Source organism: Corvus kubaryi, unplaced genomic scaffold, assembly GCF_017639235.1.
Source record: "Corvus kubaryi isolate FWS band 111438036 unplaced genomic scaffold, C.kubaryi_AGA036_p1.0 37308, whole genome shotgun sequence".
Classification (NCBI taxonomy): domain Eukaryota; kingdom Metazoa; phylum Chordata; class Aves; order Passeriformes; family Corvidae; genus Corvus; species Corvus kubaryi.
In genome coordinates this window covers 14,526,547-14,551,580 of record NW_024581096.1, presented here as the reverse complement: position 1 = coordinate 14,551,580, position 25,034 = coordinate 14,526,547, and the positions used below count along the sequence as shown (strand labels likewise).

The following is a 25,034-nucleotide window of genomic DNA, read 5'->3' as shown; positions in this document are numbered from 1 at the left end:
GCTCCTGCATCTGATGGCGTGTAGCAAGACAGGACCTGACATCCACAAGCTGAAAACAGATAAATCCTGTCTCCAGCCTGGCTTTGTGCATCCCCAGACATGGGGAAGAGAGCCATGGACCAACTCAAACCCCCGCACAGCACCCAGATGCTGCCTTTCCCAGCCTCTGGACATGAGCTGCAGATGATCTCAGCTTACTCCCAAACGAGGGGTCTGCAATGAAGGTGTGGGTATTGTGGGATCAGTGTCAGTGCCCATAAGTCTAGGGAGGGCTGGCACAGGGTCTTGAATAGCAGTCAGGGGTAAGGAACCATCCTGGCACCAGCATGTGGCACAGGCATATGGAACCTGTTCCCCTCAGAGCTGCCCTGTCCCAGTCACCTGCACCTAGGGAGCCAGAGCACTCCAGGGGTGTTGGATGCCACATCCACCACATGTTTTTTCAGGGGTGTAGAAGACCTCAGGCATGGTGCTGCCCATCTTCCAGAAGCCAGGAAGCTTCAGTCATCAACTGGTTCCTAATGCCAGGTCTCCCACTCCACGCTGCCCATGCTCTCACAGGAAAGGTGACATCCCCACCTCTCCACTGCTGCTCACTGCTGTCCACACGTCCACAGTTCTGTGGGGCTGGCAGACCTGGAACCTGATAGGACCTGCCCAGTGGAGGACACAGGGGCTGGCAGGGCTAGGATGTGAGTCTGGGATGTGGGGTTCCCCCCAGGCAGTATCCTGGGAACAGGAACCGTGCAGTGGGACTGAGCAGAGCTTCCCTCTCCCCTCGTCAGGACAGGACCTGCTGTATCCAGCCTGGCCAAGGAGCAGGGCAGTCCTGCAGCATCCCCACTGCCCAGGCTCCTCTGCTCTTACCTTCAGCACTAATCCCAAGCCTGGATGGAAGCTGCTCCTAGGAGGGCTCAGTCTGTTTCACCCTAAATCATCCCCATGCAGAGCTGTCTATTCTGAAGGGGAAAGCACAGCCCCCTATCAGTGGCACCCCCTTCCAGTAAGGTGTAAGGGGGCTGAGTGACCATCTCCACCAAGCTGATGTGGGGTAGGTGGGGATGCATGTGGACCAGATATCCTGCCTTCAGAGGTGCTGCATTAGACCTGTGCCCTCCTCTCCCCACCAGCATCCTCTCTCCTGCCCCATCACCTCCTTCACAGCCCCTGTGTGCCCCCAGCCCTGATGCAGCCCTGTGGTGTCCACCCAGGTGATACATCAAGTTCTGGGGACTAGAAGAACAAAAACCCTGGGTTTTGCATTGCACCGGGCGCACAGAGCTGCACGTAGCCAGCAGCCACAATGCCCCTGCTGCACCGTAGTGTGGGAAGGACAGCTTGCCTGCAACACTGACCAGCAGGTATTGGGTTAAAGCAGGTGCAGGTAGCCTGTGACTGGAGCACGGGTCTGGGGAAGACCCCACAGCGGGGGCAGATGAGACCTTTGCTCATCCTTGGATGCAGTCCCATCTCTGTAATCCTTGAGGTTTTTTCTAAGAAAGGCGGTACAACCCAGGGGGCCAAAGGAGATGCAGGGAAAGCTTTTATTGGTATCTTCCAGCACACGTCAGCCTGGTTAAAAAAAATCTTCGTTTCTCGGAGAGCTTTTTAACAGGGCTCGGGCAGCAATTGGTACAGGGACAGCAAACCAGGCTGCATCTGCTCAGCCCCAGTCACAAGCTCCCTGCTTCCTCTGAGAGAGTGTGTGAGTGTGTGTGTGTGTGCGCGTGTGCGCGCTAGACACAGGCATCCGCTCCCAGCATCTTGCTGCCTCCTGCATCCTCCAGCAGCAAGTGCACGGCTCTGGCTTCCCGGGTACCACCCTCACTGCTCCATCCCCTGACAGGGATTTGCACGCGGAGCACAGCATGCAGTGAGCACCCGTGGGTGGAGAGGGGCTCGTGGCCAGAGGCAGCGGCAATGGACACTGTGTGGACTGCTGTCTAGGGCTTGTGTTCCCAGACCGACTCCAATCCTGGTAAGAGGTTTTTTTTGCCATTGTGGGTGCTTTCCTGGGTGCATGGCGTGGGCTGTCCATACGTTGTGTCACCCCTGGGTGGGTTCCCCCACTGGTCCCAGGGTCCTGGTGCCAGGGAGAGTGACCAGAGCTCCTGGGATGGGATACCTGGGAGTGGGGATGAGGATGGGGTGAGAGGTCCTGCCCTCAGGGTCCTCATGTGGGTACTGGGGAGAGGGGCTGGGGAGGGAGAGGAGAATGAGAAGTGCGGAGCTGGGCAGAAGCTGTGTCTGCTGCAGAGGAAGGGACTCTGCTGTCATGGCATTTTCATCCCCCTCTGGGAGATGAAATAGTGCGACACACCTATAAAATCTGCCATAGCGCGGCAGGACGGGCAACCTGATCCGGCAGGGAGAGCAGCCACCAGCTTGGTGTCCCCAGGACTGGGACACAGCACAGCTGGGGGTCCTGCCACCTCTGCCCCCCCCCCCCCCCCCCCATATCCCCACTGGACTCCCACAGCCCTGCAGAGGGTGGGAGGGTACCACAAGCCACAGATCTCCCTGCCCCATGGCAAATGGAACACCTCGTGGCAGCAGTCCCAGCAGTGCCACAGTTCCAGCATGTGCTGTCTGCCCGGGAGAGGGGACAAGGGGATGCTGCCAGACCCCTCTGGCCATTTGCAGCCAGCTCAGGGAGGTGGAATGCAATGTCCCCTAACCAGAGCCTGCTGCCTTCGAAGCCTGGTCCCCCTCACCCCAGGCAGGCAGCAACCGTGCAGGGTGTGCCAGAGCCATGCCTGAGCCACGGCAGCTCCTCCCAGCCCTGCTTCATGCCCTTCAGACCGAGCCCTGGGACCAGGCAGCCATGGGCTCTGATGTCCCAGGTTGTCCTCCCTGTTGGTACCCCACCCCTCTGCCCCCAGGGTCCCTAACGCTGCTCGCAGTAAGACACAGCACTGCAGGGCAAAAGCCCCAGCAGCCTGGTGAGGGCAGGGAGGAGGCCTGGCCCCCTGGCAGCCTGTGGGGACCAGGAGCATCCTTCCCCATGATCGGGGAGCATACTCCTGGCACCGGAGGAGGTTCTGCTCCAGGCACAACCCTGACGCAGCCCCTTGAAGGTGGGTGCCATGGATCCTGCTCAGGGGTGCACCAGCCCAAGCACCCTCTGACCCTTCATTTGCTGGCAGGGCCCTGCACTGAGGACACACCGTGGGGCAGGTAACAGTCAGTCCTAGAGACCTGTGGCTCCACACCCCCATCTCCCCAGGCTGCCACTGTGCGCCGCAACATCTCACTCTGCACCCACGGCCCCCAAGAAGCACCCATCCCGCACCCCCAGCTGCCACAGACACCACCCCACTCCCACAGCTTCTGCAACATCCCTGCACCCAAAGCCACCACCCACCCCATGCCCACACCGCTGCAACACCCTCCAAGGGCCATAACACCCGCCCTGCACTGCCAGCCACGCCATAGCATATCCACCGCAAAACACATCCACCCCTCGCACCTCATCCACCCCGTAACACATCCAGTCCTAACAAACACACCCCACCTGCTCTGCTCCCCGACACATCCATCCTGCGCTCCCAGCCACCACACCACCCCCGCCGTGCTGCGCTACGCCCACCTGTGTGTCACCCGCCACCCCGCACCCACCACTAACCTGGCACCCCGTAACCCTTGCACAAGCCACATGTGTTCTGCCATGGCAGAGAGATTTTGCAGCTATGCAGGGACCACTGGTTCTGTTTGCATCCGGATGCTCTGCCCTGTTTCCTTTTCCCGGGGTGCCTCCGTGCTAGCCACCAGCTCTCTCCCCATTCCCACCTAACCCAGGCTTAATCCTCACTCCAGCTCCACCAGCCTTGCTTCCATGCCTCAGTGTCCCCCACACAGAGAGGAGCGTGATGCTGGGAAAGATGCGTCCATGGGTGCTGAGAGGATGAAGTGCTTTCTGGCTCAGTGTTTTGCTGCAGGAACGAAGCAGCAAGGAGCAAATCCAAAAGAGAAGAGTGAGGGGAGTGGATGTTGCCCAAGCATCAGGGCATGGGTGCAGGGGGCTGGGGGAAAGAGAAGGGAAGGGGTTGGGAAGGTGCCCACCACCGACTGTGACAGCCCCCGGTGCTGGCACGGCTCAGTGGAGCCGGGTGTTTGCAGGCAGCTCCTGCCTGTGCCCAGATTTAGCTCCTCTGTGGGGGCGACCTAAAAATAGTCCCACGGTGCAGCCTGGCAGCAAGGTCGAGGCCCCCACACCTCTTAGGTCACGGTGAGACAGGTGGTGGTTCTGTTTGCCTCGGGGGGTGGACACAAATAGCACTGGAGACACTTTCCCCCAAGGACATGTGGGGACGCAGGGGTTGCTCGGGTGTCTGGGCTGCTGTGAGGCAAGACTGCCCCTGGTCCTCCCTCCCTAGGAGAAGGGGGACTCCCCAAGTCTGGCAGAACCCCAAGTCAGGCCAGGTTCTATGTGAGGGTGAAGTCCCACCCCACAAAGCCAGGCAGGTCAGGTAGGGTATGGGGCACAGGCAAAAAGGGGTCTGGAGAGTGCAGAGCAGGTTTGGGGTATCTGGGGAGTAATGGGGCCTGTGGAAAGGCAGTGGAGTCTGGAGACTGAGTTCAGGATGAAGCCATTCACCCCAGATGCGCAGGCAGGGTCCAGCTGTTCAGCACTAGCAGGAGCAGGGAAGCCAGCAGAGCTGAGGACAGACACAAGTCATGATAGGAGTGACACTGTCCAGGCTCCAGGCACACAGTTGCCAGTGTCAGAAGGGACTCAGGGTAGGCTTGGGAGAGGACAGGAACCAGGGAGGTGGGCTGGGGTCTTCCAGCAGCAGCACAGTGCAGGTGGGTGATTATGACATGAACACACAGGGGAACCAGATTTGGGGGGGGAAATACAGCAAGTCCACACACCAGCCACCCTTCTAGTGCCTGGGCTGCCCCACTGCACTGCAGAGTGGCTGGGGTTGGGGTGTCCAGAGCTCAGCAGCACCGTGGGGAGAAGCTGCCAGCACACTGGGATCAGGAACACCAGTGTGGGTACCAGGGAGACTGATGTGCTGTGGGTCACATCCCTCTTTTCACTCTTCTCTGTGAGCCTAGCCTCTCTGGACCCTCTCCTCCCTGCTTCTTGGACAGGAGTAGGCCTGGATCTGGCCAACATTCAGTGGTGCAGGGACCTGCAAAGGCAGATCTTGGGGGGATTTCCCTGTGACTTCTCCGACTCTCTCGCTCGCAGGCAGAGCTGCAATGCTGCCCAGCAGCAGAGCTGATCCAGACCACGGCAGACGTGATCCTGAGCCAGCCAGGCAGAGGGTGGTGGCACGGCGAGGAGGTAGAAACACCCAGGTGTTTTCCTTCCCACTGGCACAGCCGCAGAGATGCTGCTGCTGTGGCTTGGACACGTGCCTCCAGCTCTGCCCCGCTCCCACCTTTGCAAAGCCCCGGGAGCTGAAGAATGCCGGGCACCAGCTCCGAGCCAGGCACTGCGGCCAACAGGTGCAAATACCCCAGCCCACACACGCACACGCTGCTGGGACCCCCACGCGCAGGACGGGGCCCACACGTGTTGCGTACCCAGCTCAGCGCGTGGGAATCTGCAGGCAGATGGTCCCGCTGTGGTGGGGAGAGGCTGGGAAATCACATGCGTGTGCACGCAGTGGTGTTTGCCGCCTGCCAGCATGCTCTGCTCCGCTCCGCTCGGCCCTGCTGCTGCGGGGTACCTGTAATTACCCTGACCAGGCTCCCTGCCACAGCAGTGCCCGCGGTGTCGAGTCCTCCCGCAGACAGCGAGATCCCGGCGTGTGCACGCATGCTGCTAATTATCCCGCTACCTGGGGACTTCCCTGCTGAGGCTGGCGGGGCAGGAGATTGCTGCTCCAATCTCCCCACATTGCCTCCTGGTCCCTGGGCACCACCTGGGAGTGCCTCTGTGCTGCAGCATAGAATTAGAGAATAATTAAGGCTGGAAAAGACCTCTAAGATCATCAACTCCAACCATTAACCCAGCACTGCCAAGGCAACCATTAAACCATGTCCCTGAGTGCCATGTCTACATGGTTTTTAAACATTTCCAGAGATGGTGATTCCACCACTGCCCTGGGCAGCATCTTCCATAATGCAACCCCAGCACAGCACAAGGGAAGCCCTTGGACCCATGTGGGGTGATGCCGTGCCCCACAACACTGGAGGTCAAATCCTGCTTCTCCCCAGCTTCAGCTCACACCCAGTGAGACAGAGTCCAACTTGTTAATGCTGCTGCTGTTGGCCTCCCCATTTTACCCCAAGATGATCTTCCCTTGGTACTTGGAAGCCAAATATCCTTCTTGGGACCCATGTGTCCCAGTCCCATGCATTGCACCTCTTCCCCCTTGCACCCTCACAGCCCTGCTACAGCTGGCCCAGCCTCCCCACATGGCTCCTTGCAGGATGCCCAGTGATCACAGCAGCAGCAGCACACACACAAGCATGTGAGTGGAAGAAAGGCAGGTGAGTGAAGAGGAATTTAAGGAAGGTGAGGGGTCAGCACCAGACCTGCCATGACTGCGTCCTGGGCAGAGCTGCAGGGAGGACATCTTTCACCCTTGACTGGCCACAGAGGCTGTCTTCAAGGCAGAAAGGAGATGCACACAAGAAAGAGGGTTACAGCTGGTCCTAGTCCCTGTGGGTGTTACTGATCTGGCATGGGAAAAGCCTGGATGTGTTTCTTGTTAAGCTGGAGTCCATAGAGCAAGGGTGGGGAGGCACCCCCAAACCATCTCCCTGCCTCCTGTCCCACTCCCCCACCCACTCAGACCCTCCATGGCCCGGAATCCATCTCCCCATAGCCACCATCATAACCCCAGCACCAGCTTGTCACAAAGACCCCATTTCTGCTGCCCTGAGCTGCTCCTCACACAGCTGGGGGAAAACCATCGGGATGCCCTTTTGGCGTCAGGGACATAGCACCTTCCTTCCCACCGCAGAGCCATGGGGGTGCTGATGTCGAGGAGGCAGACGGTGGAGAGGGTGCAGAAGGTCAGCTTGGCCGTGTCAGCCTTCAAGGATGGGCTGCGGGAGCAGCCATCGACACGGCGTCGGGCGGAGGCGGGCACCGCACGCCAGGGGACGCTGGAGCAGGAGGTGCAGGAGGGAGAGGAGGAAGCATCAGCAGGACCTTCCCAGCCGGAGGAGAGCAGTGCCAGCAAGGCAGCCTGGGAGCGGCTGCGGGATGGCCGGGGTGTGGAGCCTGAGGAGTTTGACCGGGCCAACAGGTTCACACCACCAGCCTTCATCCGGCCCAAGAGGGAGCTCCACGATGATGAGCCCCCGGACATCAGCCTGGAGCAGAGGGAGCAGGTAAGCTGCTGGAACCACAGAGACAGTGTGGGAGGAATGGGGACAGGGCTGGAGGTGCACAGGGGAGAGCCAGGGCTGTATAAGCACCTGAGTGCCTGCCAGGCCATGACAGTCTCACAGGGCATGGCAAAGCCCTATGGAGGTGGCTCAGTGGGGCAGTGTACCAGTGGCCAGGCTGGGCAGGGGGAGGTGCCACACGGGGAGGGGGGTGTAACTACTCAGATGTGCCCTGGAGGGACCCTGGGATGTCTTGGAAGGGAGAAGTCACTGCTGGGCACAGACAGCTCTAGGTCTGGGGAAAAGAAGACAACTTGACCTACATATTAGTCCACCTGCAGTCAACCAGCCTGCAACTCAACCCACCCCTCCATACCTGCAGCCCCTACACCCCTGCCCGTCTACAACCCAACAGTTTATCCACCCATGCCCTCAATCCTACAACCTACCCATCCACACCCACAGCCTTACCCATCCAGCCACCCACCCAGCAAGCCTACACCCCAGCCCACCTACAACCTTATGTAGCGCCGTACAGACATAAAATATCCTGAGCTGGAAGGGACCCAGAAGGATCATTGAAGTCCAACTCCAGGCCATGCACAGGACACCCCAAGAATCATACCATGTGCCTGAGAGTATTGTCCAGGCTTGGTGCTGTGACCACTGTGTTCCAATGTCCAACCATGTTCTGAGGCTAGATCAGCCAGGGTACCCAGGTAATATACCCAGGTTAGTATCTCTTTGGAAGTGGAAATGGAAATGTGTGGAAAACCTTACAGCTTATCCATCCACATGTGCAAACCTAAAGACCAGCCAATCTACAACCCTACAGTCCAGCCACCCACACCTACCATGCTGCACCCCAGAGAACCTGCAACCCCATGGCCACACCAACCCTACAGCCAGACCCATCCACCCACCATTCATCCCCACCAACACACCCACTAACCTCCTCTAACTCAACCAGCCATGTCCCTTACGACCTCTTCCCTATGCCAGCCCTGCACATTCACATCTTCCTGTCCTCTCTGCCCCTCAGCATCCACCCCCACCTGCAAAGCACTGCCCAGATCGAGAAGCCAAGCCCCTGCTCATTCTCCTCTTCTGAGTATCTGCCCATCCCTCCCCAGATCCTGAATGATGAGATGTGTGAGATCTGTGAGGTGTGGACGGCCGAGAGCCTCTTCCCCTGCCGCATCTGCCCCCGGGTGTATCACGACGGCTGCCTGCGCCGCATGGGATACCTGCAGAAGGACAGTGCCGTGGAGGTGACGGAGACAGCGCACACTGAGACGGGCTGGAGCTGCTACTACTGCGTGAGTGCCTGGAGTAGGGGACACCAGGCCACTGCTGGGTGGTGGGTGCTCCCCAGGGAACTGTGCCCCACATGGAACATGAGCAGGATCCCACCTCACAGCCTGGTCTGGGACAATGGGGGACCTGCTGCTCTCCAGTTCCCACCACCCACCTTGGCCTGATGGGGTCTCCAGACACAGGGGACAGCGGCCCTTCTCCACCTTCCCACCCCTGCAGCTAGCCCTCCAGGACGTTGGTGGGGGATGTGGCACCATGGGTACATGACATGCTGTGTCAGGGCCGGAATGGCCAAAGCCCGGGGGCATGGAGCCATTCCACTGCAGCACCCTTGGGTGACACAGCACAACATCCCTCTCTGGGTGGCCACACCCACACGCTTTCAAGGGATCCCAGTGCTGCCATACAGAGGTGTGCTCCCTCCACCCTATGTCTTTGCTCCTCTCTGCCCCCCACCCCAGGACAACCTCAATCTGCTGCTGACAGAGGAAGAGATGTACAGCCTGATGGAGACCCTGAAGAACTGCAAGATCATTCCAGGTGCGTACCCTCCATGCGGCAGGTCCCAGATGGCTGCAGGAAGCAGCTGGGGAGGTGGGTTCCCCCTCCTTCCTGGGCACAGCCAATCTGTCCCCTGCAGAGAGCTGCCTGACCCTGGATGACTTCCTGCACTACAAACACCAAGTGCACAAGCAGCAGTTCGAACGGACCATGCCTGAGGCACAGGAGGAGCAGGCAGCCCTGCAGTTCAACGCCCTGGACCCCGACAAGAAGGGGCACATCGAGTGGCAGGACTTCCTCTCCCATGAGTCCATCCAGCTGCTGCAGAAAATACGGCCGCAGGTACAGTTGTGGCATCCAGGGCTTGCTCCCATGGCTGGCACACATGGTCACAGCACCCAGGGCTGGCTACCATGGCCAGCACCCATGGTCATGGCACCCAAAGCTGGCTCCTGCAGCTGACGCCATGGCTCTGACACCTGGGGCTGACTCCCATGGCCTGCACCCCTGGCCATAGCACTCAGGGTGGAGACCCCTACAGTTTTGGGCACATAAGGAGGGAGGTTCCCATGGGATGAGTGCTCCACCTTTCCTTCTCTGACCCCCCTAGAATGCCCTTCTGCGGCTGCTGACACCCAAGGAGCGGGAGCGGGCACGGGCAGCCTTCCTGGCCCTGGACCAGGACAACGATGGCTTCATCGGGGAGGGCGAGTGCCGCCAGGCCCGGCACACCTGGTTCCGCAAGCACCAAAAGGAGATGCTGTCCTGCAATGTCAGGTAAGGGGATGCTGGATGCCCACCCTGGTGTAGGGGTGATATCCCAGCAGGACTCCCAGCATGGCCCCAACACCTTCCAAAGGGGCTCAGCAAAGGGGCTGCCCCCCCTTCCCGCCACCTCCCCCTCCATGGCCCCTCAGCCCTGTGCACCCTCTTTCCCCACCACCACCATTTGGGGTGCAAGAAGTGGGGATGAAGAACACCGTCCTCCCTGCCACAGCATCAGCCATGTGGGGCCCATATCAGAGGGCAGCCCTGCCAGCAGCAGGAACGGCAAGAGCCCGGAGAAGATCCTGCCAGCCACAAAGCAGGAGGAGACCAGGTGAGGCAGGGATGGTTAGGGAGGTGGTGGACACTCCCATTTTGGGGGGAGACCCTGGGGGAGCAGCATTGCCAGGGTGTCCGATGAGCCCACATCTGCCTGCAGGAGCATCGACTGGCCCGGCTTCCTGCGGGAGAATGTCGCCTACATCCTGGCAGCGCGCCCCAACAGCGCAGCCCTGCACCTGCAGCCCCTCGCCTAGACCCAGCCATGTGCCACACCCGCCATGGTGACCTGCCCCGCCCAGCCCCCCCCCCACCCCCCGCAGCCGCAGCCGGGCGCCGATTGGCTGGCGGGGAAGCGGCCATGCTGCCCTCTGCCCCACCTCCCCCTCGGATTGGCTGTGAAGAGGATGGGTGCTGGGCTTTGATTGGCTGAGGGAGCGGGAGCAGCTCTCGGGTCTCTGATTGGTGGGGGAAGCAGGGCGGGGCAGGGCGTGTCCCCACTCCCTCCCCCCCACGCCCTGCAGGGACCACGGTGGGGAAGGGTCCCATGCCCGGGGTCACCACGGGGCACAAGGGGCACGGAACCTGCTGCCCCCATGATCCCCGTTCCCACAGCACCCAGGGACCTGCGGGTCTGCCCTGGGTAGTTGTGGGGCGACAGCAGAACCCAGAGCACCCGTGTGCCCCCAGCCTCCCACAGTGCACGGGGCAGAGCCTCTGCGTGCCACGGGCAGCACCCACAGGTCTGTGGCAAGCAGTGTCTCAGCTCATCAGCATGGTGGATCCTCAGGGGATGTGGCTGACCCTCACTGGGGTCTTTCACATCCCTGCTGTACTCCAACAGGGGCTGGAGCCCAGTAGGTCCATCCTTGCATGCATGGCCCGTGGCTGTGTCTGGGAGACTGTTCCCTGGCATGGCTCAACCCTTCCCTGCTGGCAACCAACTATTTAATGCCAACAGTGATGGTGTAGGAAGGAGCACCAGGAACAGAAAGCTTCAGAGGGATGGGAAGGCAGGGTCAGATGTAGGGGAACCCTCCCATGCATCTGATCTTGCCAGCAGCACTCCCCTGCATCCCTCATCCCCTCCTGTATGCCTGGTTCCAGGGGATGCTCTTCATCTGCTTGCCATTCCTGTCCCACACCAGTCCTGTTCAGTCCTGCTCTCTACCCACCACATCAAGTGGGCAACCTCGCCTCTCTGGGAGCATTAGTGCCCATGGTGAGGAGGAGGAGGCAGAGCTCAGAGCCTCCCCAGGTGTCAGCTGCAGGGATGAGGCATTCACTGGCCACATTGGCAGCCCTAAGGTAGACAGATGCGCTCAGCCCACAGACGAAGGAGCAGGGAGCCCGGAAACCTTGCCCCAAACACTCCAGGGGTTGGGATGCCCAGGTCCCACGGCAGCCCCAGAAGCTGCTCCTGCCCCTCCAATCCCTTCCCCACAGTGCCCTCAGCCTCTCCCCACCTGGTGTGCCCTGGCTCAGCCAGGGGGTCCCGGGGTGTACACAGACCAGGGCTGCACTTGCAGCAACCTGGTCACTCCCTCACCTCCATCCCCAATGCCCTGTGGGCATCATCCCAGTCATCCCCCTTCCCCCAGCCAGGGCACAGTTCCCCTCTCCAGGGTCTCTCCCACTGCAAGACCAGGAGGCGCACCAGTGCCACGACATCTTCCTCTACCACCCTGGCATGCCAGGCCAATGGGGATATTTTGGATGCCAGGTCCGAGAAGTGGCCAGAGCGCCAATGGGGATATTTTGGATGCCAGGTCCGAGATGTGGCCAGAGCCATGGCGAGGAGGCGGCCGCGGGTGCGTGGGTTGCAACTCCCTATCTGTACTGAGATACATTCATTAAACAGCTGTGTCCAGCTAGCCTCCGTCTCGTGTGCTTACAGGGCTTCTGGCTTTGCCATGGGCCTTTCTGGGGACCCACAGCTGCCTATTGTTTAAAATCCCACCCCAGGCTCAGGTCACTGTCCCATCAGGCAAGCTTGGCCTCCTGTCCCCAGACTGTCCCACAGCAGTGACAGGGGACAGCGAGCAGGTGCACCCAGGATCCAGCAAGCTCAGGGTGCTGCACGTCTTCCCAGGAAAGCAGACAGTAAGGAGAGTGGATCATGGAACCACTGCAAACGCTGCAGTGGAAGGGACAGCCCTCCATTGGGATGAGTGTGCTTCCTGCCTTCAGAGGCACTGGATGCTGAGAACAGAGCACTGAGCACTGGAGACAGCTGGATGCTGCGAACAGGCTGTCTGCAGCAAAATAACTCCACAGAGACACCAAAGTTCCCCAGGAGTGTGGTCCCCACGGCTGGAATTCTCCAGCTAATCACATCCACAGGGCTCCCAGGAAAAGCTGCAGCTATTGCTGGCAGCACATGGTCTATGGAAACCAGGCTGCCAGCAAAGGGAGCTCACCGGCCTGGGGGGGACTTTCCTTGCACAGTGCCCATGCTGCAGCTGGGAGGGGAATGGGATTTGAGAAGAGGATCTGGGAGGGAATTAGGAGGGGGGATGCTACACTGGCAGCATCTGTTCAGTGTGTGGGGACACAGAGCTTGCTGCTAAAACCTTGACGTGGACATTTGAGCCCAATCCCATGGTCACAGTGGGATGCAATTGTGTACAAACCACAGCAGTGGTGTCCAGCTCACCCACAGGGAAAATCCGGCAAGCATTTCAGGCTCTGAGAGACAGATAAGCCGTAAAATTCTCTGTGTCACCTGGGAGAGGCACTCATCACCTTGGGGAAGAGGATGGACATCTGCAGGAAGGGGGAGCTGACGGTGGTTTTGTGCCTGATGATGGGATGTCACGGATTGGGTGATGATGCGGGCTCTGTCAGTGGAGGGAAGCCCAGGGAAGCCCTCGCCTGGCGAGATGGTGTTAAATCACTGTGTTATTGCTCCATCTGCTGGAGATGAAAAGCAAGCTGGCGCACAGCACAGGCTTGAGAATCCTGGGAGTGGGGCACCCACTGCCAGCACCCCAAAGCCGCACCCCCAAACCCTACAGGATTCAGACTGGGAGGGCAGAACCTCATGGGTCCTAATCCAACCTCCCTTTGTACCCAGCTTTTCGCCTGGGGAACAAGGCACAAGCAGCTCTCCCATCCCCAGCCTACCCTGTCGCTTCCTGCAGCAGCCTGGCACCCCTGCCAGGGCACACAGCTGGCTGGTGTCCCCGGGGAGCTGCGTAACAAGGGCTGCAGGTGGCCGTGATGGCCTGTGTCCTGCAGGGCTGTGCTGTCACCACTGCAGCACCAGCTTCCCAGCTCTGTCACGGCTACACATCCCCAGTGAGTGACAACCACGCAGCAGTGTGCCCCAGCCGTGTCTCCACATAGGCAGCATCGAGGTCTTGGCAGAAGCAGAAAGATGTGGTGGGGGAATGGGCAAGGTGTTGCTGTGGCTCCTCTTCGATGTCACTTGGTCCTTCAAGACTGCTAACCTCAGAGACACTGTCCCAAGAATGCCTCTGTTGCCTACAGACCACCCTCCCTAATGCTGGGGCAAGCCTGTCTTCAAATGCTGGGGGATACGTTCCCCTGCATACAGTACAAAACCTCCCAAACACCCAAAATCTGGCACAAATCTCTCTCTGGACACTTGTGCAATCTGCTCACTGCACGCTGGTGCAAACCTCTTACCAGATCTTTCAGAATGCTGGTGCAAACTGAGTGCTGTTGCAAACCTTTCCCTTAACAGCAGTGCAAACGGCCCCATGGTGATCCCAGAGGCTCCACACCAAAGGATCGGGATGCTCGTATGGGATTTAAAGCTGGGGCAAAAAACAGCTGTCCAGCCCAACCCTCCCAAGCCCTGCTGAAGTGACAGTGCCTGTGCAGCTCACACATCTGTCGCCCACCACCAAGTGCCACACAGTGGACACTGGGGGCTCCCAGCCCCAGGGCTTCAGTCCAGCATCACCCTGCCTGGGGTCAAGTCCCAGGGTCCTGGGGGGCAGCTCTGGCTCTTGTGTTTCACAGCAGGCAGTGGTCCAAGTATTTTCCACCCTTTACCCAGGTGGTCCTGCTGTCTGGGAGGAGACTGGCAGATCCTGCCTCACTCAGGAGCAGCCCACAGGTGATGGGGTGCTGCCCCATGGGAGCCCCAGGAGATGGGGGGGGGGGGGGGGAGTAGTGCCTCACTCTGTATTGAGGTTGCCCCATCTGCCAGGCAGTAGGACCATTGCACGGGGCTGCCACCCCCTCAAAAAAAACTCTGTTAGTGGGGAAGATGAGTACTTGGTTTTGCACCCCAGGGTGCACGATAGCACCTCCTCTGAGCCACTTCTGCATACCGCTGGGGCTCCCCTGGGCTTGGCCAGATGCCCTCAGGTGTGGTGTGTCCTGCAGGGCTGGTGTGTCACTGGAGGGGAAGTGACCGTGATGAGCCCCACACCAAAGCCAGATAATCTTCAGGAGAGCTATGCTGACATAGAGGGGAGAAAGGTGACCAGAGGGATACACTGGATAGTGTCACTATGAGCCCTGGCTATCACTGGGGCAAGATGTCAGAGCCCCATTCTATCATTGCCACAGGACCAGTCAGAGACGACTGGCATGAAAAGGGGGTGCTTTGGGCAGGATGTGACAGGGACAGTCATAGCAGCAGCCACAGCCCTTGAAGGCAGTGACCCCTGGTGGCCCCAAACATCCTTCCCTCCCAGACCAGAGCAGAAGTAAATGCCGACCAGGGAAAAAAGATGTCCCCATTTAGCAACATCGCGCCAGATGCAAGCAAGGAAAGGAGACGGGAAACCTGAGAGGATTTGGGAGTACAGAATTGGGATGGGGAGATTGGATTACACAGAACTGATCCCTCCACCCCGAATCAGGGTCCCTAGGGACACCAGGGCCCTCTGGGGACACTTGAGGGAGGACTGTGGCTGACTGGGCTGGGGAGGGGTGCCAGGGGCCGTAAGAAGTATGCGTGTTCCCCTCACCAGAGTAGTGACCATAGGGTGTCGCCCGTGCTCCACGCCGGGAGCCGGAGGTGCTACTTGGGAATACGCGGAGAGCATGCAGGGATGCAGGGATGGAGGAAAGGGGGGACGCAGGGACTCATTTCAATACCCCGAAATCATTTCAATCAATCAATAGGCTGTTTTGTGACCCCGTTCCCTTCCTGCCCCAAATCCAGCTCTGACTCCTACTTCTGCCTCGTAGGACCCTCCTCCTCCCTGATTATGTGCCCGTGGCTGGTGAATGGAGGACCACACCCGCTGCCCGAGGAGCTGGGACTGAGCCCGGACAGCCCCAGGCTCCCGCAGGGATGGGCTCCATTCCCCGCAGCCCCCTGGAAGTGGGAGACCCTGGGCCTTGGAGAAGACGGATTGACTCAGGGCTCCCTCGGGTCTAACATCCCTTCCCCACGAGTTGCATGGGCAGTCGGAGCCCCCTCCTCTCTTTGTCCCCTGTCAGGAGCCCTGGGCACTACCTCCTCTGTACAGAGCCACTGTACAGACACTCCAAATAGCCGCAGGGTCTGACCACACCCGACACTGCAACCCAACTATGAAGATTGTTCAAGTGATAGAAATGAAGCCTGGCACTAGGTGTGGTGTCAGCGGTAAGGACAGCAATGCCCACCAGCACCTGCTGGGACCAGTTTCATGCTGCTCAGGTCCACAGGGCAGTCTGGAGGGAGCCGTATGGGACCTGAGCGGGGAAATGACATCCCCTCCCCGCACATATCCAGCCCACTTGCCAGCTGTTGAGTGAGCTGCCCCAACAGGACGAAACCCCACAGGCACTCCAGCATGGAGAGGGTGTGCTCCTCTCCCGGGAAATGCAAACGGCCTAGGCCACCCACAGGAGCCCACACAGGGCCTGTGCACGGCTTCCAAGCTGCACACTGTGCCACCAGCTCCTGCCACCCCCGCATTGCTGGCTCCATGACCCTGACACAGTGCAGGGCTGCCAGACACTCCCTCCTGTTCCCAGCACACTCTCTCCCACTTCCCTCTGCACAGCACGGCTGTGCAGGGGGACACGGGGTGTCTGCGTGGTGCAAAGGGTGAAGAGGAGGCCCTGGGATGAGGGGGGGCACAGTACAGTGCCGGGCATGGCAAGCATCTTGTTCCCACAGCAGCTTTGCTGTGACTCATCCTGGCAACCCACACAGCACTCAGGCAGGGTGTCCAGGTCCTCTCCTGCCTCGGGGCAAGGTCATGCAGGAGCAACGCACTAACAGCGCTGGTTTCCAGCCTCCTCATCTTCCTGATCCTACTGCCCTGGCATTACAGTGGGACTGGGAGCTGGCTCCAGCGCTGGGCTTCCGTGTCCCTTTCTGCATCCCACTGTCCCCTAAGCAGCTGCTACCAAGCACCAGGGTTGGTGTGGCAGGGGCCATTGGCTGCCAAATGAAGCAGAGAGTGAAACTATTTGGGGTACAGCAAAAGGCAGGACCTGCCTTCCCACAATGCTACGGCTGACATTGGAACAGTCGCTGATGGTCCCTCTGGGTAGCAAAGTGGGCGGTTGTACAGTGCCATGTGTCTCCTTGTGTGGCCCAGCATCCCCCATCATGCCACGTGTGTGCTGTGCACCCCAGTACCCCCTCTTCATTTGGGATGTGCCCCTGGACCCCTAAGACAGTACACATAGTCCTCTCAGCTCACCCTCAAGTCATGGGGCTCTGATAAGAAAGCATCTAATGTGGGATCTCAGTGGGGCCAAGACATACCCTGCTGGCCAGGGAAAGAGGAAGGCAGCCAGAGTACCTGGAAAGCAGGGATTTGGACCTGAGCCACTCCAGAAAATGAGCACTCTGCTTGGCACAGGCAGAGGCACCCAGCCCTGAGATGACTGGGGACACGGAGCTCCATCTGGGGCATCTGCCAACCCACACAGCATCAGTGGGGCCACTCACCCCCAGGAGTGGGGCCTGGGGCTCTGGCAGCAAGGATGGGAGTAATAAAGGGGGGAGGCACCTCATGTTCGGCATGGAGAATGCCATGACCCAGCAGGAAAATGATCCGGGGGCTGGAGTGACTGATCCGCGAGGAGCCGCACAAAACTATATCTGTCTTGCTTGGCTGAGCGATGACTAAGGGAAGGACAGGAGAGCAGTCTGCACACCGCCAGGCAGAGGAGGAATTATTTAGGCTGGAGCATGGGGGTGGAAGGATGGGGGCTGGAAGGAGATGGGTGGAGGGAAGGTGGAGGCTTGGTGGGATGCTCTGGTAATGCTCCCCCTCGCTGCCGAAGGGACACCAGGTACTGGTGAGAAGCAGCACAAGAGCTGGGGAACTGGAAGCTGCTAGCTCACTTTTGGGGAGAAAATACTTTTCAGCCAAGGGAGTGTCCTGCCCTGGCTGCAACCCTGCAGCCAGGCACTGGCTCAGAGACCTACCATCAGCACTGCAGGACAGGCAGCACCTCCCACACACATGGGAAAACACCCAGTAGCTGCCTGCACAGGGCAGGCCCCAGAGGGTGGAGAAATGGCCCCACTACATGGCACCTCTTCTGAGCCCCAGCCCACAACTGTGCTCTCATGTAACCACCTGGCACACAGCAAAAATCAAAGGAGAAGGGGATGTCAAGACCAAGGGGCTCAGTATCCTCTGGGACCAATCCCTGCTCCCAGGAAGGAAGAGACCTCACTACCTCACAAAGCCAACAGGTACCCAAATCTATTTCATGGGGTCATCTAGTGCTTTAGGAGCTGGCATAAGGATGAAGAGCAAGTGAAGGATACAGAGCCACAACTCAAGCTGACACCTCGACTGGGCCACCCCGCCTCCTTCACCTGAAGGTTGCCACGCTGCTACCCACTTTGCAAAGATTTTTGCAGCATAACTGTGGTACAAACATCCCAACCCAGTCGGCACATGAAGCTGTGGAAGCCCGCAGGCTGCTCCATGCATGGGGAGCACACTCAAGTGACCTTTGTGCCCTCCAGACCATCCAGCCCAGGATGTTTGCTAGGGTGTATCATTTTTAGCTCAGAAAGTCCCCGACCCTTGCAGCCAGGAGTCCCATCAGTTGAACATAATAGACTACAAGAGCAGGACCACACCCCAAGATGGTGCAGGAAATGAAATTAAGGAAGGGGCTATAACCCAGCATGATTTCATGACCATATATTCTACAGGGCTTGTCAAATAATCCACACTTCTTTATTTGATGACTTCATAAATTCATTGGCTAAAACACCAACATGGACATACAAGGCTGCTATCAGGTCATCCCTTCATCACCCTGAGCACTGGGCAGTGTTGGCAGAGCACTGAGCAGGGTCAGAGGGAGCACTGAGCAGTGCCAGGGGAGCACTGGAGGGCAGTGCCAGGGGGAGCACTGAGCAATGCCAGCGGGAGCACTGAGCAATGCCAGGGGAGCACTGAGCAGTGCCAGGGGAGCACTGGAGGGCAGTGCCAGGGGGAGCACTGGGCAATGTTGTGGGAGCACTGGGCAATGCTGAGGAACACCAGGCAATACCAGGGAAGAACCAGGCAATATCAGGAGAGCAGAGAACAATGCCAGGGGAGCAGAGAGAAATGCCAGGGGAGCCCCAGGCAACATTGGGTGAGCACTGCAAGGCCAGTGACCTGCCAGGGCCCAGCCCTATGGACCTCCACCCATCACACCAGCTCCCACAGGCAGCAACAATTCTGTCACTGCCCAGCCCCCTCTGAGATGGTCTATGCCTGGCATGTCCTTGAGCAGGCAGCAAGGTGGGATTCAGAAGCCACAGCATCACCCCAGTTTCATCTCCCACGGTCTCATCTTCAAAGCAACCTGATGTCCTCTTCCAACACCCTGGGCGTAGCCTGGCAACGGCAGTACCAGCATAGAAACAGCTGTACTGGCATGGAAACGGCAGTACTGGCATGGCAACGCGGTGGTAGAGAGATAAAAATGTCAGGCAGATCCCCCCTTCTGCTTCTCAGAGCAACAAAGCTTCCCCATCTCCCTTGGATACCTCTGAAGGGTTCTGGGCACCAGACATGATGAACCCTGCCAGCCTCATCTCCCCTCCCCATTGCCCAGAATTGTATGAGATGAGTTGCTGGGTCTCAGCCCAGGTCTCAGAGTCCTGGCGTATGGGGAGCCACGGCAGCAGGGAGATGCCCTTTGTGGGTCCCTACGGGGGTAGAACCATGCCCCCCCTTTCCACTTCCAGAGCAAACACCTGGTTTGAGGGGCACAAATCTGCGAGACCCGTTTTCTGTGGTTCCTGCTTTTTTGGTTGCCAAGGGCATTTCGCCTGCAGCCAGTGCCTCCGTCTGCCGTAGCTCGCCTGTCGTTCAGGGATACCCCTGCGGTGGGGAGGAAAGACACATGCGACATTAGGACTGCCCTCCTCATCCCATTTGGATGAGGGGAAGTCTGCTCAGCAGCAGGCAGGAGGGCAGCCCGAACATCCACTCTGCCGGGTAAGGAGATCCGGTGGGGTATCGGAAGTTACACAACGCTGCGCTATGCAGACAAGGCAGCGAGCACTGCGGGGGCGCACGGCAGCCCCCGCAGTGAATTCCCTGACGTGGCAAACATCTCCCGAAGCCCCCTCCATGCCCACCTGCACACGCAGGCAGGAGCCCACGCACATACGCAGGCAGGAGCCCACACGCCGGCACACGCCTGCCTCTAAAGGAAAAGCCGAGCCAGAGCCAGAGCTGAAATAGTGAATTGCCTCATTCATTCACCCTCTCCGGAAGCTTTGCCCGTACATGCAAACATACGCGCAGGCAGACATATGTGGCAGACACGTGCGACCATCCCCTACGACCTCCAGGAATTCTGGCCCCCCCAGCCACCTTCTTCACCACCCTCTCCAAACTGAAGTACAGTCTGCACCTGTGCACGTCCTGCCAGGAGAACCCCAGCTCCATAGGAGGGCAACTCTGATTGGGGCAGATTCATGGCATGGTGGGGGGTCCCATCTTCCCAGCGGTGGGGAATGCCCTGTCACTTTTAGGTCCTAAATCCAGAGACTCTCACACGGGACATACCTCCTTAGCACACAGAAAAGCATTCCCAGCCACTTTTGCCCCCATGGCTCAGTGGAGACCCTTCTACAGGGATGCTACTGTAGCAAAAACCCTCACCATGGCCACACAGGTCAATCCACCCCAAAAAGCCTGAGCTGGACCTGGCAGGAGCTGTGCAGGGCCTGGCACACGCATGGCACAGGGGTTACATATGTGCATGGCAGGCAGTGTGTGAATGCCCACTGACACATCCATGTGGGATGGGCATGGACAGAAACCTCCATTACTAAGCTGAAAGGTCTGGCCTCGGGTTGTCATGCAGCGAACACTCCCCAGGATGCACAGGCTCACAGGTGCCACAGATGTCACAGCACACTCCAGTGTGCAACCCCTGACGGATGCAGTCTGTGCCCACATGAGTGTGCACACCCCCGACACACTCCACGATGCATGGGCTCTGCTGACCCAGCACACATGGGGCACACACAGGCATGGCCAGGCAGCAGCAGGGCAGAATGATGCCTGCCTGTGCCCCAGCATGACTCCGCTCTGTCGGTGTGTCCTCACATAACTCCAGATGAGTGTGGGACAAGCCACTGCACTAAACTGGGAGATGGAATTGATTCAGTTCATTACTTTTCCTAGAATAACTTCAAGTCCCTCGAGGTGCCCAAGAAAACATCCCATCTCCACCTCCCTCCCACTCACTCAGCAGCACCAACCTGCAGTGCTGCAGTGGCAGCCACCACAGTGCATGTGGCAGCCACGAGCATGTCATCATGCCCTGGCATGGGACCCCTTCCCAACACAGAGCCAGGTCACAGATCCTGGCATCCATGATGCTCAGCTGTCATGACACATCCCAAATACTATTCTCCCTCTCCTCGTACGGGAGTGAGACACTGATGCACTCACAGGTACCCCAGGACCTGCAGGACAGGTACCCAGCTCAGTTCCCCCCTCTAATTGCACAGACATGTGCCAACATCTGCGTTGGACAGGGAACATTTCCTGCCATGGGTACTGGTGCTCACCTCAGAGTGACCCAGGAATTCAGATGCCCAACACACACCTCAAGGAAGCAAAAGCATCAGCACCCACTGTGTGCCCTGTCTGGGCCCACACCCTCAATGACTGCTCTTCCCATTTGACTTTGAGCATTCATATTTTTCCTCAGCCTTATCTAGAATTTGAGACCAGACACAGGGACCTGTATGTACCCAGACTGCTGGTTTGTCCTGACCTCGCCTGCTATCTCTCTTGCTGAACCCTCCTCCACCACAAACACAGGTCATTCGGTCCCATGCCAGCTTGAGAGACACTTTATAAAGAAGGTGGTTTGCCAAAGAAGGACCCTGCCACCATCACTGTGTGGCAGCAATCCCAGGTCCCCATGGTGCAGCTCAGCCTCTCTCCCCAGGCCCAGTACATTGAACCTACTGTGTTTCTGTTCCTTTCCAGCAGCGGCAATTTCTCCTCTCCGCCTCCCTCCCACTCTCCATCCTCTGGGCTGTACTTTCAGTGCTGCTGCCCTTACTGAAATTTGAAACAAAGCAGGCAATCTGTTTGGGACTGATTTTCTGAAGCATTAATTCTTCTATCCTGTTCTCATGTGGAGACGCTGCTGCTCTCCTCATTTACTCCATAATTACACAGCACTGTAACTTTTCCCTCTCCATGCTCTCTCTCCCAGCAAATCAAAACGGGGGGGGGGGGGGGGGAGGGAGGGGGTTGCAAAGTCTCACTTTCACTCACCACCACCCCTGACCAGGCTTGGATGTATTTTCTTTGTATGTACTTGATACTTGGATGTATCGGGTTTATCTTGGGTCTGGCACCATGTGCCAGGTTGAATCCTCTCTGCAGTTCTCACCAAGGGAAATAGGACATGGCTTTGGGAATGAGAGCCCCAGTGCTCCGTATGTGGGCCACACCACTGGTCATCTGTGCAGGGCTTCCAGATATCTTTGCATCCCCAGGGATCTGGCCTCTCTGGAGTCCCACCTCCACAGGCTGCTGGGAAGCATTGGTGGGTGCTGGGGAAGAGCCAACCCCCTGTCCAGTCCTTTGGCCTGGGCTGAGAGGAGAATGCGGGGCTCACTCTGCTCTTGGCGTCTCCTCTCATGTCTGTGCTCCAAAGGAGGACAAGCTCAGCCCCAAGCCCAGGCTCTGCCAAACCTGAGTGATGGAGGTGATGAGCAGGATCCTCATTCCAAGCTGGGCAAGTGTGGAAGGAGCAGGACATCTTCCCAGGTTAGTGGACACCTTTGAGGCCCCCTGGACAAGACCAATCTCCTTTTCCGTAAGGAGAAGAGCAATGCATCCAGCAGAAACACATGCAGAGAGCAGCCACTACAGACATGTCTGCCAGGAGAGTATGACTGTGCTCAGATACCTGGTGATAGCCACCCAGGGAGACCGGATCCAACTGAAACCCCCAAGGACTGCCCTCTGGATCAGAGGGACATGAGAAAGCTACTTGACTTGCAGATAGTGACCTATAACACACTGTTAACCACTCCCCATTTCAAACACCACCCCCACACCCTGCCCCATCTCCCCCTATTCTGCCTCCAAGCAAGAAACAGCCAGAGAGGAAAAGCCTCCTTGCTACAGCCTCCAGCCAGAGCATTAGATGCTCAGCCAGCCCCTGCCAGCATCCTCAGCTCACTCACTACTGCAATCCCCTCCCAGTTCAGCATCAAGACTGGCTGGTGTCTTGGGCTCCTGGTGAAAAGCTCTAGGCAAGACTGTTCCCTGCCAGGAGCAGTGACCTGGAGATCTGCAGAGCTATCACACAACCAGCACAGTGGCGTACAGCAAGTCCAAGGGCTGGGCTGAGAGTCACAAAACCCCATGAAACTGAGTCAAGATGCCCAGAGTTAGGGAGCTCCACATGTCTCCTTTTACTTTTAGAGACAAGACAGGGTCACCTCAGCATCCTCCAGCACTCCTGAGGGAGTGTTTGGGAATCTTAACCCTGTGCTTTCTCCTCTGCACAGGGATCTTTAGAGCTTCACTTGCCCACTATCCATAAGAAGATGGGATACTAAGGAAGCAGCAAAATCAGAGAGATTGTAGTTATGGGCTGTGGGTAGACAGGGAAGCAAACGACTACCACTGCAGCACCAGTGGAATCTTCTGCCCTCAGAAGAACATCACCTGCATCCCTCTAAGCACCACCTGTCATGGGGCCAGGGCAGACACAGGGAAGGAAGTTTGGTAGGCAACAGAGAAGAGTCAAGACCAAAATAAAGGCAAGCTAGCCTGCTACTTCTGAAAATCCTCCTTGCAGACAACCCCTGTGATATTTTTACTTTTATTCTAGAGGTCACAGATTTGGTAGCACCACAGAGGCATGAAGCTTCCTATAGCAGTCAGCTGGGCTCCACTTGCTGTCCCAATGAACTCCTCACAGTTCATTTGGAATATCAATAATTAGGTGCCAGGCAGATCTGCAATGGAAAGGTATCAGATGGACACACTTCCAGTAGATGTAGCAGGGTATGTCTCCAGCCTGGAGACACTACCCACCTCCAGCTGTGTCTTTCAGGGACAACACCCCTGCTGGAAGCACCTAGGGACACCCCTGTCCTGGAAAGCAGGGAGTTAGGATGTTTCAAGGCCAAAATTTCCTAAATGGGCTGGCTGGTGAGACTAGAATGGCTCAGCGTGCTTGACACCCAGAGAGCAGAAACAACTTGGTCAAAATGTAACTCGGACAGAGAGACATCCCCAGGAGAAACCAAGTAAATAGCTTGGTCAAAATGTAACTTGGGAGAGACGTGCCCAGGAGGAACCAAGTGCTGCAGGACAACTTTGCTGACGAAAGCAGGGCAAAGGCTGGAAGCTGAAATAGAGCCAACCCAAACTTCAGCGCGCGTCCTCCACGCGCAGATGGGTCCCCAGGGGTGGCTGACGCTCCTTGGCTCCCTGTCACAGCTGGCTTCCCTTCCAGGGAGATGTGGAGGTCAGAGGTGAGTGGCAAGGACGATGGCAGGGGCTGTGGGGGTGCTGCTGGCTCTCATTTATCATCATCCTGCTTTGCTGGGTAGCATCACAACCAGAGCCAAGACACTCCAAATTCCAGTCCCATGGCTGCTGCTGATTCCCACAGCAACCTGGGACAAATTGCTACATTCCAGCATGCCAAGTCGGGGTGGGGACACTGCCCTTCCTCTTTCACCTGCTTGGATACAGGGCTGGCAGAGATGTCTCCACAAGGGGCTTTCCCCTCCCACACATTCTGCATGCCCAGTTTAGGCCTGTGCGTTGGTGGTTCAGCAAGGGAGACAGCAGGCTAGGTCAGGACAAACCAAAGTGTCCAAAGGCAGGATCTGCCTAGTGGAACCTTTCTTTTCCTGAGGCTCTACCACAAAAGAAGCACTGCAGCATCCTCCATGCTTGCCCTTTCCTCCCACTCACTTCTGTCCTCAGGATCTGGCCACTCCAGCAGAGCGTGAGCACAGGTGGGGACAGCAAGGGACTTGGAGAAGATCGAATTCTCCCACACACTGCTGCCCACTGCCACTCAGAGTTGCTTGCATCTCACCCGCACACCTGATGTGGGTGGCAGGAGAGCCCTGCTGTGCTCATCCGAGGGGGTTGGCAGGGGTCAGCCCAGGAGATGGTCTCCAGCAAGGGCTGCCTGCCAACCACCGGCTGGGAACCACTCAAGAATAGCGGCAGGAAGGAAAAAAAGAAAAGAGATAAAAAGAAGAAGGAAAAAAAAAATGATGAAAAAGAAAAAATAACCCAGCTGGCAGCACAGACGCTGCCGGGAGAGGAAGCGGCAGGTTGAGACAAGGACATGGCTCATTATGCCACCCCCGCAGGTGCGGAGTGCCGAGCGGAGCGGCCGGCTCGGCTGCCGCCGGCGGCGCTGGCAGGGGGTAGACAGAGGCCACCATCCTCAGCCCCAGCTGGGAAGGACAA

General features: G+C 58.2%; 1 protein-coding gene across 3 annotated transcripts; it reads left to right on the top strand.

Moving 5' to 3' along the window:
- The first annotated feature begins 1,597 nt into the window (after positions 1-1,597).
- Positions 1,598-12,032, top strand: PHF24 (PHD finger protein 24). 3 transcript variants are annotated; one of them, XM_042028678.1, is made up of 9 exons: positions 1,598-1,705; positions 1,847-1,978; positions 6,927-7,299; positions 8,430-8,615; positions 9,075-9,153; positions 9,254-9,456; positions 9,725-9,891; positions 10,076-10,213; positions 10,319-12,032. In XM_042028678.1, the coding sequence occupies exons 3-9, from the start codon at positions 6,931-6,933 to the stop codon at positions 10,413-10,415; spliced, it is 1,239 nt and encodes a 412-aa protein (XP_041884612.1). In that variant the 5' UTR covers positions 1,598-1,705; positions 1,847-1,978; positions 6,927-6,930; the 3' UTR covers positions 10,416-12,032. The 3 variants fall into 3 exon arrangements, with proteins under 3 accessions (XP_041884612.1, XP_041884613.1, XP_041884614.1); XM_042028679.1 differs by adding an exon at positions 5,201-5,296 and having other exon boundaries at positions 1,608-1,978; XM_042028680.1 differs by having other exon boundaries at positions 1,613-1,978; positions 10,112-10,213.
- Positions 12,033-25,034: the final 13,002 nt, after the last annotated feature.